Source organism: Salvelinus fontinalis, chromosome 34 (genome assembly GCF_029448725.1).
Source record: "Salvelinus fontinalis isolate EN_2023a chromosome 34, ASM2944872v1, whole genome shotgun sequence".
Lineage (NCBI taxonomy): Eukaryota > Metazoa > Chordata > Actinopteri > Salmoniformes > Salmonidae > Salvelinus > Salvelinus fontinalis.
Genome location: NC_074698.1, coordinates 17,392,881 through 17,412,053, shown reverse-complemented (window position 1 = coordinate 17,412,053; position 19,173 = coordinate 17,392,881). Strand labels below are relative to the sequence as shown.

At 41.9% G+C, this 19,173-nt stretch overlaps 1 protein-coding gene across 1 annotated transcript; it reads left to right on the top strand.

The window, feature by feature from the left end:
- Positions 1 to 75: 75 nt before the first annotated feature.
- LOC129833351 (mucolipin-1-like) lies at positions 76 to 18,965 on the top strand. Its single transcript, XM_055897888.1, has 14 exons — positions 76 to 795; positions 10,814 to 11,052; positions 11,147 to 11,308; positions 11,508 to 11,664; positions 12,625 to 12,703; positions 12,964 to 13,060; positions 13,608 to 13,707; positions 13,849 to 13,955; positions 15,808 to 15,957; positions 16,090 to 16,191; positions 16,336 to 16,458; positions 16,591 to 16,797; positions 17,024 to 17,162; positions 17,255 to 18,965. The coding sequence occupies exons 1-13, from the start codon at positions 756 to 758 to the stop codon at positions 17,153 to 17,155; spliced, it is 1,695 nt and encodes a 564-aa protein (XP_055753863.1). The 5' UTR covers positions 76 to 755; the 3' UTR covers positions 17,156 to 17,162; positions 17,255 to 18,965.
- The last annotated feature ends 208 nt before the right edge of the window (positions 18,966 to 19,173 follow it).

The window sequence follows — 19,173 nt, the reverse complement described above, 5'->3', positions numbered from 1 at the left end:
AAGTTATCAGTGGTCATTTCCACAGAGCATTATGTTGGCAAAAATGTCATGACTTAGGGGTTTGTAGGTGTAGTTTAATTTTACACATTTATTTGTTTCAATCTAGACATGTTTGAAATACTTTTACTGTTTATCACCGTGTGTAAGCATTGTAGCGATTACCTGATATTAAGACTTGCTGAGTAATTCTAAAGATCAGGTGATCATATGTAGAAAATCGATGAACTACGGTCAGCAATTTGTACTTAACACATACATTTTAGTCATTTAGCAAACGCTATATCTACACGTTTTCCCTAAACTTCCTTGTACGTTTTTGAACAGAGTGTGACGTACATTTGCTCCGTACGGTGGGTGTGCCGGAGTGTAGCTTGGAAGAAATTAGTGGCATTTAAAGGGCAGCGGATACATTTTGAACCCATAACCCCTCCCCGTTTTTCAACTGGTCGTTCATTATGGCACCGTTTCCGTTGTATTGAGCGCAGCCTAGTTTTGAGCGTTTGACTATCAATACAATGGGTGGGGCTAATGGGGTCACAAACACTATCACGAATTAGATATTTTGAGACCAATGACCATCAAGGTATTTTCCAGACATGTCACATGGTAATTGTCATGTGACCATTGGAAGCTGCGGCTTTATGATTGTAAAACGCAGCGGCCCTATTCTCTTGTAATTTGTCCTAAACGATCATTTCTATTAATTTCTTAAATTGTATTCTTATGAATTCATTCATGTCCTGCAAAGCATCGTCATGTCATCATCGAACTGTAACTGCATCCAAGACGGTACAGGTTGGTCATGTACTTCAATTTATCAGTCTAAGCCTCATTTTTAAAGTTAACCAGCATTTACCAAACTCGGTGCACGTTTTGTTTATTTGCCCAAACACTACAAAATGATCGAAGCTTGATGTTTGGTTATTGATGATTTAAATCAGCTGTGTAGTGTTAAGGGAAAAACAAAACATGCACAACCCTTGGGGTCCCGAGGGCCGAGTGTGGTAAACCTAAAGGTGTATAAAATAACAATTTTCATATAATGAAATATAAGGATATAAGGATAATATATTTGTTGTATAGGGTTAAATGAGAAAGCTGCATGTCATCTGTGAGTGCCCAGCAGCGCAATATGATCATAATAGGCTAATTGTATGTCAATAATGCTTCCATTGCTGTATCGTACCTACCCCAAGAATATACTAAATGTTATTTTCAGAGGCGAATTGACTCTGGCAGCCAAATAATCCATCTTAACGTGAATCGATCCTCAATTGTGGTACGGTTCTAGAAACATTAAGCGTTCTACTTTAATATCACCAAATTTATTTCACAAATGCACAATATACACTTATTGTACCCTGTTTTAACAGTTGCAGCCGGCAGTATTTTTCAGTTACAACTGTTGGAGCTGAGTGTTAAATATAAATAGGTCTAGTTGCCAGGCTGAAGAAGCAAGGACATGCACATTAAGAAAAGATGACACCCAAGCTATACGTACATTTACGACAGCTGGACGTACTATGGTCAGAAGGATGGAAGCAAAATAACTGATGACTGACACGTGAAACATAAGCATGTGAAAAGGGTCCTACCATCATTATAACCTAACCAAAAGCAGATATGAGCGTTAGTGTGCGTGAACAAGCAAGCTCTGAGATGAAAAGAAAATAATGGAGAAAGGTCAAGGGAAGCTATTTTCATATAGAGGGAGGGGACTCTATAGGATTCTGTCTTTGCATAACGTATAAAGGCAGAACTCTGTAATATGAGAATTTAGTCTCTTTCCATGGAGGGGTTCGGCTCTGTTACGTTTGTGATATGGTCCTTCCATGGAAGGGCTCAGTTTTGCTACTATTAAAGTGTATATTGAATTCACAAGTTCTTGTAAGAGTATTATATTTCTGAAACAATTCTCCACGACACAACACGTTTGTGGCGTCCTTGTTCCCACACGTGTTGGGAGACGCAGATAGCTAATTAGCACAGGTAGTCGCCTCCCACTTCCGTAAACAAACCGAGGTAAAAGTGGTTTTAGATTCAACAGACAGTCAACAGATATTCGCCAATAGCCATTTACAAATGTAAAAATCAATAACAAATTCGCCGTTGTCACAGAATCATCAAACTGGATATGATGTATTCTATAAATGTCTAGCATACTTTTACAACCTTTGTAAGAAATACATAACATCTATAAAATGCCATTTAAAGCTATATACATCAATAACGTTTTCACTGATTATGACATAATCATCAAACTAGGTATGATTTATTCTATACATGTCTAGTATACTTTTTCAAACTTTGCTTTGAGTAGAAATTCCAGTTTTGATTTGATAGAAATACATGAAATCTCAAATATAGCATTTAAAGATGAAAAAATTGGTAACTAATTTGGTGATTGTCGCAGAAAAGTGAAAATAGGCATTTATTTGCAATAACTTTAAAGAAATGTTAATTTCAAGGACAATTTGTTCTGTATAAAGTTAGACAATGTAAACATTGTACAACTTTATGTACAACTTTATGTAAATAATCTTAAATTGTATGCCAAATCAATGTTTGCATTTTTAGTGCAACAGTTCCACATTTTAAAGTAGTTACAAGGCACAACAGTCATTTATTTATAAGTCTTTAATTTAACAGCTGAGAGGCCCCTTCCAATAATTTTCTATTTTGGCTTTGTTGAAGTCCTTCTTTGTCATCCCCAGACAAGCTGAATGGTACCATCTCCTGAGGTAATAGATTCAACTGTTGAACACTTACAGGCAAATGTTTAATACCCCGGTTATTCCCAGAACACATTCTGGAAAGTCTATAGAGTCAGTGGTCACTTTATTAGGTACAACTCCCTTTGCATCTGGAACAGCGTAAATTCAAAACAATTGATGAAACTGGGAAAGGAGATAACTTGAACAGTCTAAGTCCAGTTGGAGTTTATTACAGTCAGTACAAGTTTTGGAACTTTTCTGATTTACAAAATACCATGACAGACTGTGCTGTCATCTTGCACATTCTAAAGTTCAAACAAACAGTAACAGAATACCTGAATACTTCTCTGCATGCTTTAGTGTCTAGCAAGCCAAGACCACGGGACTTGGTGATGTAGGAGCAATTTATTTTCTTGAATAGGGTGGTGAACCTAATAAAGTGGCTACTGAGTGTAGATATCACAAACAACTCCTTTTGAGCAGTGTCTGTCTGTTATACGTTTGATCAAAGGGTATAATGGTAAATCTGATCCCCAAGGTCCTCATAGGCTCATTTGGATATATAGAGTTGGAGGTAAAGGAAAAAAATATGAAACGAGGACATTAAAACACTGGCAGAATTCGTTCATCTACATCCATTCACATAAAATATGTATTTTAAAGTATAAATACCCTTCTAGGGTAGATTTTCTTGAGTACTTTTAACAGAGGTGATATTTACTTCAAATTGCATTCGCCCTATTGCTTAAGCCTATCAAGTTGTTTCATCTATATAAATGCTAGATGGAGGGGTGATGGTTTCTTCTGGACAGGGCCTATTGGTCTAACTATACTGGCCCATTAAGCACATGCCCAAGAGATATTATTATTTGTACAGTGGTTAGGGCATTCGTCATTGGTAATGGAGACCTGGGTTCCAGACCTGCTAGGAGAGTCACCCTACTTTCTCATTCTTAGCAATATACACTGAGTGTACAAAACATTAGGAACATCTTCCTCATTCATTTACACCTGCTTCTGCCCTCGGAACAGTCTCAGTTTGTTGGGGCATGGTATCAATTGTTATCACAGGGATGCTGGAACATTTTGACTCCAATGCTTCCCACAGTTGTGTCAAGTTGACTGGATGTCCTTTGGGTGGTGGACCATTTTTGATGCACAAGGGAAACTGTTGAGCTTAGAAAACCCGCGCAGCGTTGCAGTTCTTGACACACTCAAACCGGTGCACCTACTACCATAACGTGGTTAAAAAGGATCTTAAATCCTTTGTCTTGCCCATTCACCCTCAATGTCAGAAATACAATCCATGTCTCAAGGCTTAAAAATCCTTCTTTAACCTCTATTCGGCACATGTGACATAAAATTTGATTTGAGATGTAGGTGAGGAGACAAGTGTTGACCTGAAAGTGAAAGGCTTACAAGCCCTTAACCAACAATGCTTTAAGAAGTTAAGAAAATAAAGTGTTAAGTAAAAAATGTAAAATAGAAAATAAAAGTAAGAAATAATTAAACAGCAGCAGTAAAATAACAAGCGAGACTATATACAGGGGGTAACGGTACAGAGTCAATGTGCGGGGGCACCAGTTAGTCGGGCTAATTGAGGTAATATGTACATGTAGGTAGAGTTTATTTAGTTATTTCACCTTTATTTAACCAGGTAGGATAGTTGAGAACAAGTTCTCATTTACAATTGCGACCTGGCCAAGATAAAGCAAAAGCAGTTCGACACATACAACAACACATAGTTACACATGGAATAAACAAACATACAGTACATCCTACCATACCTTTGTCTGTACATTATACCTTGAAGCTATTTTATCCCCCCCAGAAGCCTCCTTTTACTCTCTGTTCCGGACGTTCTAGACAACCAATTCTCATAGCTTTTAGCCGTACCCTTATCCTACTCCTCCTCTGTTCCTCTGGTGATGTAGAGGTGAATCCAGGCCCTGCAGTGCCTAGCTCCACTCCTATTCCCCAGGCTCTCTTTTTGATGACTTCTGTAACCATAATAGCCTTGGTTTCATGCATGTTAACATTAGAAGCCTCCTCCCTAAGTTTGTTTTATTCACTGCTTTAGCACACACTGCCAACCCGGATGTTCTAGCCGTGTCTGAATCCTGGCTTAGGAAGACCACCAAAAATTCTGAGATCTCCTTTCCTAACTACAACATTTTCAGACAAGATAAAACGGCCAAAGGGGCGGTGTTGCAATCTACTGCAAAGATAGCCTGCAGAGTTCTGTCGTACTATCCAGGTCTGTACCCAAGCAATTAGAACTTCTACTTTTAAAAATCCACCTCTCTAAAAGCAAGTCTCTCACCGTTGCCGCCTGCTATAGACCACCCTCTGCCCCCACCTGTGCTCTGGACACCATATGTGAACTGATTGCCCCCCATCTATCTTCAGAGCTCGTGCTGCTAGGCGACCTAAACTGGAACATGCTTAACACCCTAGCCATCCTACAATCTAAGCTTGATGCCCTCAATCTCACACAAATTATCAATGAACCTACCAGGTACCACTCCAAAGCCGTAAACACAGGCACCCTCATAGATATCATCCTAACCAACTTGCCCTCTAAATACACCTCTGATGTTTTCAACCAAGATCTCAGCGATCACTGCCTCATTGCCTGCATCCGTAATGGGTCAGCGGTCAAACGACCTCCACTCATCACTGTCAAACGCTCCCTGAAACACTTCAGCGAGCAGGCCTTTCTAATCGACCTGGCCGGGGTATCCTGGAAGGATATTGATCTCATCCCGTCAGTAGAGGATGCCTGATTATTTTTTTTAAATTCCTTCCTCACCATCTTAAATAAGCATGCCCCATTCAAGAAATTTATAACCAGGAACAGATATAGCCCTTGGTTCTCTCCAGACCTGACTGCCCTTAACCAACACAAAAACATCCTATGGCGTTCTGCATTAGCATCGAACAGCCCCCGTGATATGCAACTTTTCAGTGAAGCTAGAAACCAATATTCACAGGCAGTTAGAAAAGCCAAGGCTAGCTTTTTCAAGCAGAAATTTGCTTCCTGCAACACAAACTCAAAAGTTCTAAGACACTGTAAAGTCCATGGAGAATAAGAACACCTCATCCCAGCTGCCCACTGCACTGAGGACAGGAAACTCTGTCACCACCGATAAATCCACTATAATTGAGAATTTCAATAAGCATTTTTCTACGGCTGGCCATGCTTTCCACCTGGCTACCCCTACCCCGGTCAACAGCACTGCACCCCCCACAGCAACTCGCCAAGCCTTCCCCATTTCTCCTTCTCCCAAATCCAGTCAGCTGATGTTCTGAAAGAGCGGCAAAATCTGGACCCCTACAAATCAGCCGGGCTAGAGAATCTGGACCCTTTCTTTCTAAAATTATCTGCCGAAATTGTTGCAACCCCTATTACTAGCCTGTTCAACCTCTCTTTCGTGTCGTCTGAGATTCCCAAAGATTGGAAAGCTGCCGCGGTCATCCCCCTCTTCAAAGGGGGAGACACTCTGGACCCAAACTGCTACAGACCTATATCTATCCTACCCTGCCTTTCTAAGGTCTTCGAAAGCCAAGTCAACAAACAGATTACCGACCATTTCGAATCCCACCATACCTTCTCCGCTATGCAATCTGGTTTCAGAGCTGGTCATGGGTGCACCTCAGCCACGCTCAAGGTCATAAACAATATCCTAACCCCCCATCGATAAGAAACAATACTGTGCAGCTGTATTCATTGACCTGGCCAAGGCTTTCGACTCTGTCAATCACCACATCCTCATCGGCAGACTCGATAGCCTTGGTTTCTCAAATGATTGCCTCACCTGGTTCACCAACCAGTGTCAAATTGGAGGGCCAGTTGTCCGGGCCTCTGGCAGTCTCTATGTGGGTGCCACAGGGTTCAATTCTTGGACCTCATTTGCTCACATTGTATATACTTATTGCTTTCTACTATATTATTGACTGTATGTTTGTTTTACTCCATGTGTAACTCTGTTGTTGTATGTGTCGAACTGCTTTGCTTTATCTTGGCCAGGTCACAATTGTAAATGAGAACTTGTTCTCAACTTGCCTACCTGGTTAAATAAAGGTGATTATTATTTTTTTTTTAATAATAATACAGTAGAAAAATAAGTCTATATACAATGTGAGCAAATGAGGTGAGATAAGGGAGGCAAAGGCCAAAAAAAAGCCCATGGTGGCGAAGTAAATACAATATAGCAAGTAAAACACCGCAATTGTAGATTTGCAGTGGAAGAATGTGCAAAGTAGAAATAATGGGGTGCAAAGGAGCTAAATGAATAAACAAATAAATACAGTAGGGGAAGGGGTAGTTGTTTGGGCTAAATTATAGATGGGCTATGTACAGGTGCAGTAATCTGTGAGCTGCTCTGACAGCTGGTGCTTAAAGCTAGTGAGGGAGATAAGTGTTTCCGAGATTTTTGTAGTTCGTTCCAGTCATTGGCAGCAGAGAACTGGAAGGAGAGGCGGCCAAAGGAGGAATTGGTTTTGGGGGTGACCAAAGAGACATACCTTCTGGAGCGCAGGTGGGTGCTGCTATGGTGACCAGCGAGCTGAGATAAGGGGGGACTTTACCTAGCAGGGTCTTGTCAATGACCTGGAGCCAGTGGGTTTGGCGACAAGTATGAAGCGAGGGACAGCCAACGAGAGCGTACAGGTCGCAGTGGTGGGTAGTATATGGGGCTTTGGTGACAGAGCGGATGGCACTGTGATAGAATGCATCCAACTTGTTGAGTAGAGTGTTGGAGGCTATTTTGTAAATTACATCGCCGAAGTTGAGGATCGGTAGGATGGTCAGTTTTACGAGGGTATGTTTGGCAGCATGAGGGAAGGATGCTTTGTTGTGAAATAGGAAGCCGATTCTAGATTTAACTTTAGATTGGAGATGTTTGATGTGAGTCTGGAAGGAGAGTTTACAGTCTAACCAGACACCTAAGTATTTGTAGTTGTCCACATATTCTAAGTCAGAACCGTCCAGAGTAGTGATGCTGGACGGGTGGGCAGGTGCAGGCAGCGATCGGTTGAATAGCATGCATTTAGTTTTACTTGTATTTAAGAGCAGTTGGAGGCCACGGAAGGAGAGTTGTATGTTAACACATCCAGAAGTATACAGAATGGTGGCGTCTGCGTAGAGGTGGATCAGAGACTCACCAGCAGCAAGAGCGACATCAGTGATGTTTACAGAGACGAGAGTCGGCCCAAGAATTGAACCCTGTGGCACCCCCATAGAGACTGCCAGAGGCCCGGACAACAGGCCTCCGATTTGACACACTGAACTCTATCAGAGAAGTAGTTGGTGAACCAGGCGAAGCAATCATTTGAGAAACCAAGGCTATCGAGTGTGCCGATGAGGATGTGGTGATTGACAGAGTCGAAAGCCTTGGCCAGGTCAATGAATACGGCTGCACAGTATTGTTTCTTATCGATGGCAGTTAAGATATTGTTTAGGACTTTGAGCGTGGCTGAGGTGCACCCATGACCAGCTCTGAAACCAGATTGCATAGCGGAGAAGGTGCGATGGGATTCGAAATGGTCGGTAATCTGTTTGTTGACTTGGCTTTCGAAGACCTTAGAAAGGCAGGGTAGGATAGATATAGGTCTGTAGCAGTTTGGGTCAATAGTGTCCCCCCCCTTTGAAGAGGGGGATGACCGCAGCTGCTTTCCAGTCCTTGGGAATCTCAGACGACACGAAAGAGTTTGAACAGGCTAGTAATAGGGGCAGATAATTTTAGAAAGAAAGGGTCCAGATTCTCTAGCCCGGCTGATTTGTAGGGGTCCAGATTTTGCCGCTCTTTCAGAACATCAGCTGACTGGATTTGGGAGAAGGAGAAATGGGGAAGGCTTGGGCGAGTTGCTGTGGGGGGTGCAGTGCTGTTGACCGGGGTAGGGGTAGCCAGGTGGAAAGCATGGCCAGCCGTAGAAAAATGCTTATTGAAGTTCTCAATTATAGTGGATTTATCGGTGGTGACAGTTTCCTGTCCTCAATGCAGTGGGCAGCTGGGATGAGGTGTTCTTATTCTCCATGGACTTTACAGTGTCCCAGACCTTTTTTGAGTTTGTGTTGTAGGAAGCAAATTTCTGCTTGAAAAAGCTAGCCTTGGCTTTTCTAACTGCCTGTGTATATTGGTTTCTAACTTCCCTGAAAAGTTGTTAAAGTGACTATGCCTAGATTATAAACAGAGAGTAGCAGCAGCGTAAATAGAGGGGTCTGGGTAGCCCATCTACATTGATTTTGAAGTAGATTTAACAGGTGACATCAATAATGGATCATAACTTTCACCTGGTCAGTCTGTCATGAAAAGAGAAGGTGTTCCTAATGTTTTTCATGCTCAGTGTATGTTAATGTCATTATTTAGCAAGTTACAACACACCTACAGTATAGTTGGGCCCTATCCTGTCCAGAAGAAACCATACCCCCTCCTCCCTAGGCACTTGTGTAGATCTGAAACAACTTGATAGGTGACAGGCTGTAAGTAATTGGGTGAATGCACTGAGGTATTTCTCAGCTCTGTTAAAAGTACATTCAGGAAAAACTTTTATTGATCATAGAGATTCAGGAAAACAGGTTAACATGCCTAACCAACATTAGACAACTACACTGAAAACCATTAAAATGCCTAAATAAGTAGCCCTAAATCAAATCAATGATGAGACTAGTCAGATTAACCAATAAAGGTATTTCAGTTCATTAAAAATACCTTATTTACATAACCATTCAAACAAACCCTTTGCTATGAGTCTTGAAATTGAGCTCAGGTGCATCCTGTTTCCATTGATCATCCTTGAGATGTTTCTACAACTTGATTGGAGTCCACTGTGGTAAATTCAATTGATTGGACATGATTTGGAAAGGCACACACCTGTCTATGTAAGGTCCCACAGTTGGCAGTTCATGTCAGACCAAAAATCAAGCAATGAGGCTGAAGGAATCGTCCATATAGCGCCGTGACAGGTTTGTGTCGATTCACAGATCTGGGAAGGGTACCAAAACATTTCTGCAGCATTGAAGGTCCCCAAGAACACAGTGGCCTCCATCATTCTTAAATTGAGAATGAGCGGCCAGCTCTCTTCCTAGAGCTGGCCACCCAGCCAAACTGAGCAATTGGGGGAGAAGGGCCTTGGTCAGGGGGAGCAGAGCTGACACAGCTCCAGAGTTCCTCTGTGGAGATGGGAGAACCTTCCAGAAGGACAACAATCTCTGCAGCACTCCACCAATCAAGCCGTTGTGGTAGAGTGGCCAGACAGAAGCCACTCCTCAGTAAAAGGCCCATGACAGCCCACTTGGAGTTTGCCAAAAGGCACCTAAATGACTCTCAGACCATGAGAAAAAGGATTCTCTGGTCTGATGAAACCAAGATTCAACTCTTTGGCCTGAATGCCAAGCGTCACGTCTGGAGGAAACCTGGCACCTCCCTACTGTGAAGCATGGTGGTGGCAGCATCATGCTGTGGGGATGTTTTTTAGCGTCAGGGACTGGGAGATTAGTCCGGATTGAGTGAAAGATGAATGGAGCAATGTACAGCGAAATCCCTTGATGAAAATCTGATCCAGACCTCAGACTTGGGGTCGTTGTCAACAGGACAACGACCCCAAGCACACGGCCAAGACAACGCAGGAGTGGCTTCTGAACAAATACAGGTGTGCCAAGCTTGTAGTGTCATACCCAAGAAGACTCAGATGTAATTGCTGCCAAAGGTGCTTCAACAAAGTACTGAGTAAGGGGTCTGAATACTTATGTAAATTTGATATTTTGTTTTTTTTGTTTTAATACATTTACAAAATGTCTAAACCTTTTTTTGCTTTGTTATTTTGGGTCGATTGAGGGGGGGGGGGGGGATTATCAATTTTAGAATAAGGCTAACATAACAATGTGGAAAACTTTACTTTTTTTATGAAATAGGCTATATCATACCTAGTGATCCAATTTATGCTTGAATTATATAATTATAGTAAAATTATAATACCACATCACTTTCCCACTTCCTCTTTTTCAGCAGCAATATCAAGCTTATGAATGCTCTTTTCAAATATGCCTTCCCTATGTTGTATGTAGAAACCCATGTCTGCCATTGATTCTCTTGCAGAGAAGGATGAGCCGTTCTCACCTGTGAGCAGCTACAGGTCCGATGACCTCAGTGGCGGGAACCCCCAGCTCACCGGTCTGGTAGGCGCAGAGCTCAGGCAACAGCAGCAGGAGGAGGAGGCACTGCGGAGAAAGCTCAAGTACTTCTTCATGAGCCCCTGTGACAAGTACCACGCCAAAGGCCGCAAGCCCTTTAAACTGGTCCTGCAGCTGCTCAAGATCCTCATTGTCACTGTACAGGTGGGCCTTTACTGAACTGAAGAATTGGTATTCATGGGGCTTCTGTTGATTTTCATTGTTTTAACCTTTAATCCCCTGTCACTCCCTTCTCTAGTTAGTCCTGTTTGGCTTGAGTAACCAGATGGTGGTGACGTTCAAGGAAGAGAACACAGCATCCTTCAAACACCTTTTCCTTAAAGACTACCGGGATGGCTCTTCAATGGCAATCCACACACAGAGTGAACTCTATAGCCATATTTATTATGCTGTAGATCAGGTACTAGTATCTCAGTACGCAACACTAAACAGAGACTGGCAGATGAGTGACTTCTCAACCCTCTCATTTTGTTCTATGTAATGCCTTGTGTTATTAAATTATATTTTGTCTTCCTTGTCTGTCTATATGATGTCTCGCTATTAGTATAACTGTATGTTACCTATTCCATTCATCATCCTTTCTATTTTCTTTTCCTCAGTACCTGGCTCTACCACAGACATCAGTGGGGCGGTATGCATATGTGTGGGGTGAGGGTGTGAATGGGAGTGCCCTCTCTCTGTGCCAGCGGTACTACAAGAGGGGCATCATTGACCCCATCAACGACACCTTTGACATCGACCCCGAAGTGATCACCGGTACCCTGGCCGCATTATCCTTTTTTCTGTTCAATAAGTTGTCTATCAAATTCCCCCTCCATGTATTTCACATCAGTCTGTTGGTCTTGTTTTTTTTTATCCACCGCCAGTTGTCTTTGGCCCGTTAGGAAGTAACTGTTAGTGAGTCAAAGCTCCACATATGTCAAGAGTTGCCCTCTAACCGTGCCCTACTTTCAGTGCTGAGAATAGATCCTGTCCATAAAAGCATTAACCATATAAGTGCTATTTCCACTAATATCAGCAAAATAATAGAGAGCTGGCCAAATGGACGTCTTCTATTCGATTCACCTGCTGATTTCACAAAGATAGTTCATTGGCACAGTTTTTTTTAATGTGTTTTGGCAACGGACCATTGTTTGAAATGTTATCAAAGCAGTTGAGTCAAGGTTGGCAACTAAACAGAAGTAGTTAAGATAAACTTGTATTTCAAAATGCTGAAGTTGTGAAAGTATTTTCCATTGGCTTTGGAAAAAATGTGAATAACAGAATACTTGCACGTGTCAAATGTTCACGAGTATACAAAGTATTAGGAAGACCTGCTCTTTCCATGATGTAGACTGACCAGGGGAATCCAGGTGAAGCTATGTTCCCTTATTGTAGATGAAGGGGAGGAGACATGGATTGTGTATGTGTGCCATTCAGAGGGTGAATGGGTAAGACAAAAGATTTAAGTGCCTTTGAACGGGGTATGGTAGTAGGTGCCAAGTGGACCGGTTTGTGTCAAGAACTGCAAAGCTGCTGGGATTTTCATGCTCAACAGTTTCCCGTGTGTATCAAGAATGGTCCACCCAAAGGACATCCAGCCAACGTGACACAACTGGGGGGAGGGTGCAACACAATATTAGGAAGGTGTTCCTAATGTTTGGAATAGTCTATGTAGATGCTTCTGGAAATATATCTTCTCAACTTGCTTTTATGCCATCCTTCGGTCTTTTTCAGATTGCATTGGTGTGGACCCATTACCAGACCCCCCTCCTGATTACAGTGACTACAAGAACTTCACTCTCCAGTTTCACAAGTGAGACACACAATGGTCTCCCTTGCTCCCTCTCCCCTTTTATTCTTGCATGCAATTCGTCATGGGGTTTTGAATCCCATTTTTGTAATTTTGTCAGTCCTTATGTTAATATTGCTGGTAATGCTTATATAACTCGAGTCGGTTCAACATTACATATCAACATGGAACATTACTGGGTAACATCACTTCTCTATTGAGATTACATGCATGCATTCCTCTTACTGGATCTTGTCTCTCGTCTTCTTCTGCTTGGTCTCCAGGCTGATCAATGTGACCATTCAGTTCCAGCTGAAGGCCATCAACATCCAGACCATCATCAACAATGAGATCCCTGACTGCTACACCTTTGCTATTATGGTGAGATTACCTACCAATTTCCCCTGAACAGCCCAGTTTCCCCTATATGCATTTAAATTGTGGCCGCCACAAATGTTTTAAAATGTTTTTAGTGTAAACTTCAGCGACTAAATACAGATATAATGTATGTAGAAAATATAGGATGGCGCAATATATTTAAAAATAAGATCATATTTGAGAACTAACAATCACCAAAAAGAAACTAGGTAGTCATGGCATCTGGCCCCCACTGATTTTGTTAGAATTTGAGTCACTCTGATGGCATAAGAACACGGCGTAAACCATGGCGAAATGTGTAGAAGTGCAGGAAATAAGCTTTAAAACAGCAAAATTGTCTCCGCGGCCAAGAGGTGGGCCTCTAAAACCGTGTCATTGGCCATGCCCACTAGCACGCCACACCCCTTCACCCAACATTGCCACCGCAGCTGAAAAAATTCATAAGGGAAACACTGCAGCTCCATACAGCCCACTGTATCTTAGACAGCTGTTATAAAGCCAGGGGTTGTGTTGTAGCTGAGTTTAGTGTGTGTATTGTGGCTGCTGTCAGGTTGTCCTGGATAACAAGGCTCACAGCGGCAGAGTGAAGATCAGCCTGCTCAACCATGCCTCCATCAAGAAGTGCAAAGACCCCAACGTGTGGGGACATGGTGAGAGAGCGAGGATGGGAGGGGGGGGTACTGCTTGAGATTGATTCACTTCTTTCCTTCTGTTCCTTACTAGCTGTTTGTCTCTTTCTTCCCTTCACTCCCTGACTTAATTAATTCAAACAACCCTCCTTCCTCCTATAGCGGAGAACTATGCACGGGAGGCTTTTGACGTGCTGGTGGCCATAGTGTGTCTGCTGTCCCTGCTGCTGTGTGGTCGTTCCATCCTCAGAGGAGTCATCCTACAACATGTAAGCCCAAGGCTGAGCCCCAAAAGTCTAAAATGTTGTTACATTGTAATTTATATGAACAAAAATATAAATGCAACAATTTTAAAATATTTTACTTATAGTTCATAGAAGGAAATCAGTCAATTTAAATTCATTAGTCCCTAATCTATGGATTTCACAAAACGAACAAACAAATGATAGTCCCACTAAGCGCAAACCATATGGGATGGCGTATCGCTGCAGAATGCTGTGGAGCCATGCTGGTTAAGTGTGCCTTGAATTCTAAATAAATCACAGACAATGTCACCAGCAAAGCATCCCCACACCGCTTCCTCCATGCTTCACGGTTGGAACCACACATGCGGAGATCATCCGTTCACCTACTCTGCGTCTCACAAAGACGCGGCGGTTGGAACCAAAAATCTCAAATTTGTACTCATCAGATCAAAGGGCAGATTTCCACCGGTCTAATGTCCATTGCTTGTTTCTTGGCCCAAGCAAGTTGCTCCTTATTCATGTCCTTCAGTAGTGGTTTCTTCGCAGCAATTCGACCATGAAGGTCTGATTTCATGGAGTCTACACTGAACAGTTGATGTTGAGATGTCTCATACTTGAACTAATGTGAAGCATTTATTTGGGCTGCAATTTTTAAGGTGCAGTTAACTGCAGAGGAAACTCTGGTTCTTCTTTTCCTTTGGCGGTACTCATGAGAGCCAGTTTCATCATAGCGCTTGATGGTTTTTGCGACTGCACTTGAAGAAATGTTTAAAGTTCTTGAAATTTTCCGCATTGACTGACCTTCATGTCTTAAGTAATGATAGACTGTTTAGACTGGTTCTCTTTGCTTATTTGATCTGTTCTTGCCATAATATGGACTTGGTCTTTTACCAAATAGGGCTATCTTCTGTATACCATCCTACCTTGTCACCACATAACTGATTGGCTCAACCGCAATAAGAAGGTTAAGAAATTCCACAAATTAACTCTTAACAATGCACACCTGTTCATTGAAATGCATTCCAGGCGACTACCTCATGAAGCTGCTTGAGAGGATGCCAAGAGTGTTCAAAGCTGTCATCAAGGCAAAGGGTGGTTACTTTGAAGAATTTCAAATCTAAAATATATTTTGGTTTGTTTACCCCTTTTTTTTTTTTGGTTACTACATGATTCCATGTGTTATTTCATAGTTTTGATGTCGTCACTATTATTCTACAATGTAGAAAATAGTCAAAATAAAGAAACCCTTTAATGAGTAGGTGTCAACTTGCGACCCCATTTTCATATCAATCAATCAAATGTATTTATAAAGCCCTTATTACATCAGCCGATGTCACAAAGGGCTATACAGAAACCCAGCCTAAAAGCCCAAACAGCAAGCAATACAGATGTAGAAGCACGGTGGCTAGGAAAAACTCCCTTGAAAGGCAGGAACCTAGGAAGAAACCTGGAGAGGAACCAGGCTGAGGTGTGGCCAGTCCTCTTCTGGCTGTGCCGGGTGGAGATTTATAACAGTACATGGCCAAGATGTTCAAACGTTCATAGATGACCAGCAGGATCCAATAATAATAATCACAGTGGTTGAAACAGGTCAGCACCTCCGGAGTAAATGTCAGTTGGCTTTTCATAGCTGATCATTCTGAGTTAGAGACAGCAGGTGTGGTAGAGCGAGAATCGAAAACAGCAGGTCCGAGACAAGATAGCACGTCAGGTGAACAGGTCAGGGTTCCTTAACCGCAGGCAGAACAGTTGAAACTGGAGCAGCAGCATGACCAGGTGGACTGGGGACACCAAGGCCATATCAGGCGACACCTAGTTTGGGAACCGCTGGTTTATTCTGTTCATTTCTGTCCGTCTATCTGTGTGTTTCTGACAGGAGTATGTCCAGTTCTTCAGACACAGACTGAATCACAGTGTGTGCTGGGCAGACAGGTTGGAGTTCATTAACGGCTGGTTCATCCTGCTCATCATCAGTGACCTGCTCACCATCACTGGCAGCTTCATCAAGATTGGCATAGAGTCCAAGGTAATACAGAACAATGTATTGCTTTTAGTTTCATATCTTTCCAGGCCTGCGCCAGTCCCCCCACCATTAGAATTAGACAGAGCAAATAATTTAATTATTAATACAAATAATTGAATTGACTCTGTCCTTCAGAACATGTCGTTGTATGATGTGTGTGGGATTCTGCTCGGTACCTCCACTCTGCTGGTGTGGGTGGGAGTCCTCCGCTACCTCAGTTTCTTCCAGAAGTACAATGTGAGTGACATAATCAGTCACACAAAAATGTACACATTGACATTTAAGTTGAATGGCTTTCTGAGGAGGTTTTGTGTCACTTCCCACCTCTTTCTTTTTCCATGTGTAAAATAGTCTTACGTTTTCTCTCTTCCTCATTCTCAGATCCTGATTGTGACGCTGCGGGCTGCCTTCCCTAATGTAATCCGCTTCTGCCTCTGTGTAGCTGCCATATACCTGGGTTATTGCTTCTGTGGCTGGATCGTGCTGGGTCCTTACCATACCAAGGTATTTGGGCATGGACAGGACGCACACACATGTATTTGTGTATTTTTATTATTCATTAAAAATATCCCAAATTGCTGAAACTGAAAAATAAATGTGTTCTAATACACCAACTCATCCTCTCTGTCCCCGCAGTTCCGCTCTCTGTCCATGGTGTCAGAGTGCCTGTTTTCTCTGATCAACGGGGATGATATGTTTGTGACGTTTGCTGAGATGCAGAAGAGTGGCACGCTGGTGTGGGTGTTCAGCCAGGTCTACCTCTACACCTTCATCTCCCTCTTCATCTACATGGTGCTCTCCCTCTTCATTGCTCTCATCACCGGAGCCTACGATGCCATCATGGTACTGTGGGAGGGGGGGGGGGGGGGAGTGATAGAAGGGGAGGATGAGGGATGGCGGGTGGAATGAGTGAATGGAGAAATTGCAGGACAGATGATTTAGTGACATTAAAATAAAAGATGAAGTGTTGATGAGTGCCATATGGGAAAAAAGGGTGCAATGGACAGGAAGTAGGATGGAAGAGGATTCTTTACAATAGTTTTTATCGAAGCACTCTGTCTCTCTACAGGCCCAAACCCAGGAGCCGATGCACATCACAGACCTGCATGCTTTCATAGCAGAGTGTACTGATACACCTTGCTCTGGAAAGTTCCGTGGCCCAGAGGCATCCTCCTGTTCATTCTTCTGCTGCTGTGACTGAAGAGAGAGTGAGTGTTTGTGTGTCATTCAGGGTTTGATGTTTTTGTCTTTGAAGTAATCTCAATTCCATTGACATATCTTGGTTATTTCTCCATTTCAGATCCACCAGTGGGAGGATGTCTTCTTGGTGATCGGACCAACACTGTCCTATGTAGGATGTGGCACGTCGGTGCATTTAAATTCAGATGGGTACAGTACAACGTACATGTTACTAACTGCTGTAGATCGCACTTTAATATTTAATATGCCAGTTCATTGGGTTTTTATAGCTAACAAGTTACATTCATATGGCTAGCACGTTCTGCTAGCTAATTCATGACTAATACAGCAATATAGCTAGCTGTCCTTTCAGAGAGGAAACTGATTTTGCACAACGTACTGTATATCTGAATATGTTTTACTAAATAGGAGTTTTATTTATGGTGCAGTTTTGATTTATATTGTTGATAAGCCTTTGTTGAATTGGGACTGCATGACCCTATGACTGAGGGACGGCAATGGTTTAATTATGCTTTACTGTGCCTGGGGGCCCTGAACATTATGATTGTTCTCTGAATAATGTTTGACAGAGACACACACTAACAGACAGGCGGAAACATGCACACCATTATGTACTGTATTTTTAGTGAAGGCTACTCACTCTTTGGTCCTTTGTTCCCTTCTCCTCCTCTGGATGATATGACTACATGTTCAAGGACAAGACCTGCAGCCATAGTTAGTCATCAATATGTATGAAGCCTTTGGTGTAAAGAGACAGGTGACTCTGACCTGAACACCAATGCACTGCAAGACTGCAATAGTGGGTTTTATAGTGCACTGTACAGACTCCATTTTGCTGAAGAAAAGACACATTTTTATTTTTAACAATGCTAAATGTTTTAACCACCCTTATTAATTATTTTGTTGGATGACTGTTGCACCTGACTGAAATACAAGGCCAGTAAAGGATTATTTTATGAGATATATCTGACATTGTTATATTGAATTCAGTGTTAATTTATTCAATCTCTCTCCAGGCAAATTAATTCTGCAACCAGTATGTGGTCCAAATCATGATTCACTGAAAGGAAAGGGACTGAATTATCATATTTTATCTGTTTTATTTGAAAACCTTTTTAAGTGATAATGTAATTTCATTGTATGAAATGTTATGAAAGCTTATAGTGATGTTCATTAGGAGAAAAAAGGACTCTCATTGCACAAGATTCGTAAGCGATCAAAAGGAAGGGAAGAGTTGTCAGTATAGGACGAATAGAGAAATCATTGATGTGTACCCAGAATGGGCTGTTTCTGGTGAAGGTGCTTTTCCATGACATGTTTTCAAAAGGGATTTATTCGAGTATGTGTTGATGACCAGAATTTTTTTCCCCCTTCCTATTCTTTGAATGTTTTTACTTATTACATTTATCTTGCTTGAGATTATCAGGTACGCATATACGATGAGCCGTGAGGACAGAACTTGAAGCGGTGCTAAATGTCTCATGGCATGCAGCACAGTGGCGTAGCAGGTTACTTGTAAGGATTGTTGTAGTAGTAGTGTATTTCTTAACTACATATGTTTTATACTCTGCTAACGTGATAATTTCTGATGTTTTACTTTTTGCTTTAAAAATGTTATGGTTGGTTAGACTGATACTAATAATTTTAGTATGGCCAAATTGCTCAACATCAAAATTTTGGATGAGAATCTCACTTGTACACATTGATTTACTTTTTTTTTTTTAAGCTGTTTTTTCATTACATTGCATTTCTGTGCCACCTTTCTGGCTAATGCCAGTAAACCACCTCCAATTAAAACTATTGAAAGCGTACTGCTTATTTCTACCAAGCAGAGTCCTAATTTCTGGTGATGTGGTCCATGTTGTCACTTTTCTGCTCTCTTGTCAAGGACATTTTACATTTAGTCCTCTTCATGGTCAATGAGGCAGAACAACCATTTCCTTTTGTCAGTTATGTCATTTGAGTGCTCGACCTGTTATGAACTTTTAAAGGGTAATGTAACAAACTTGCTTGAAGACA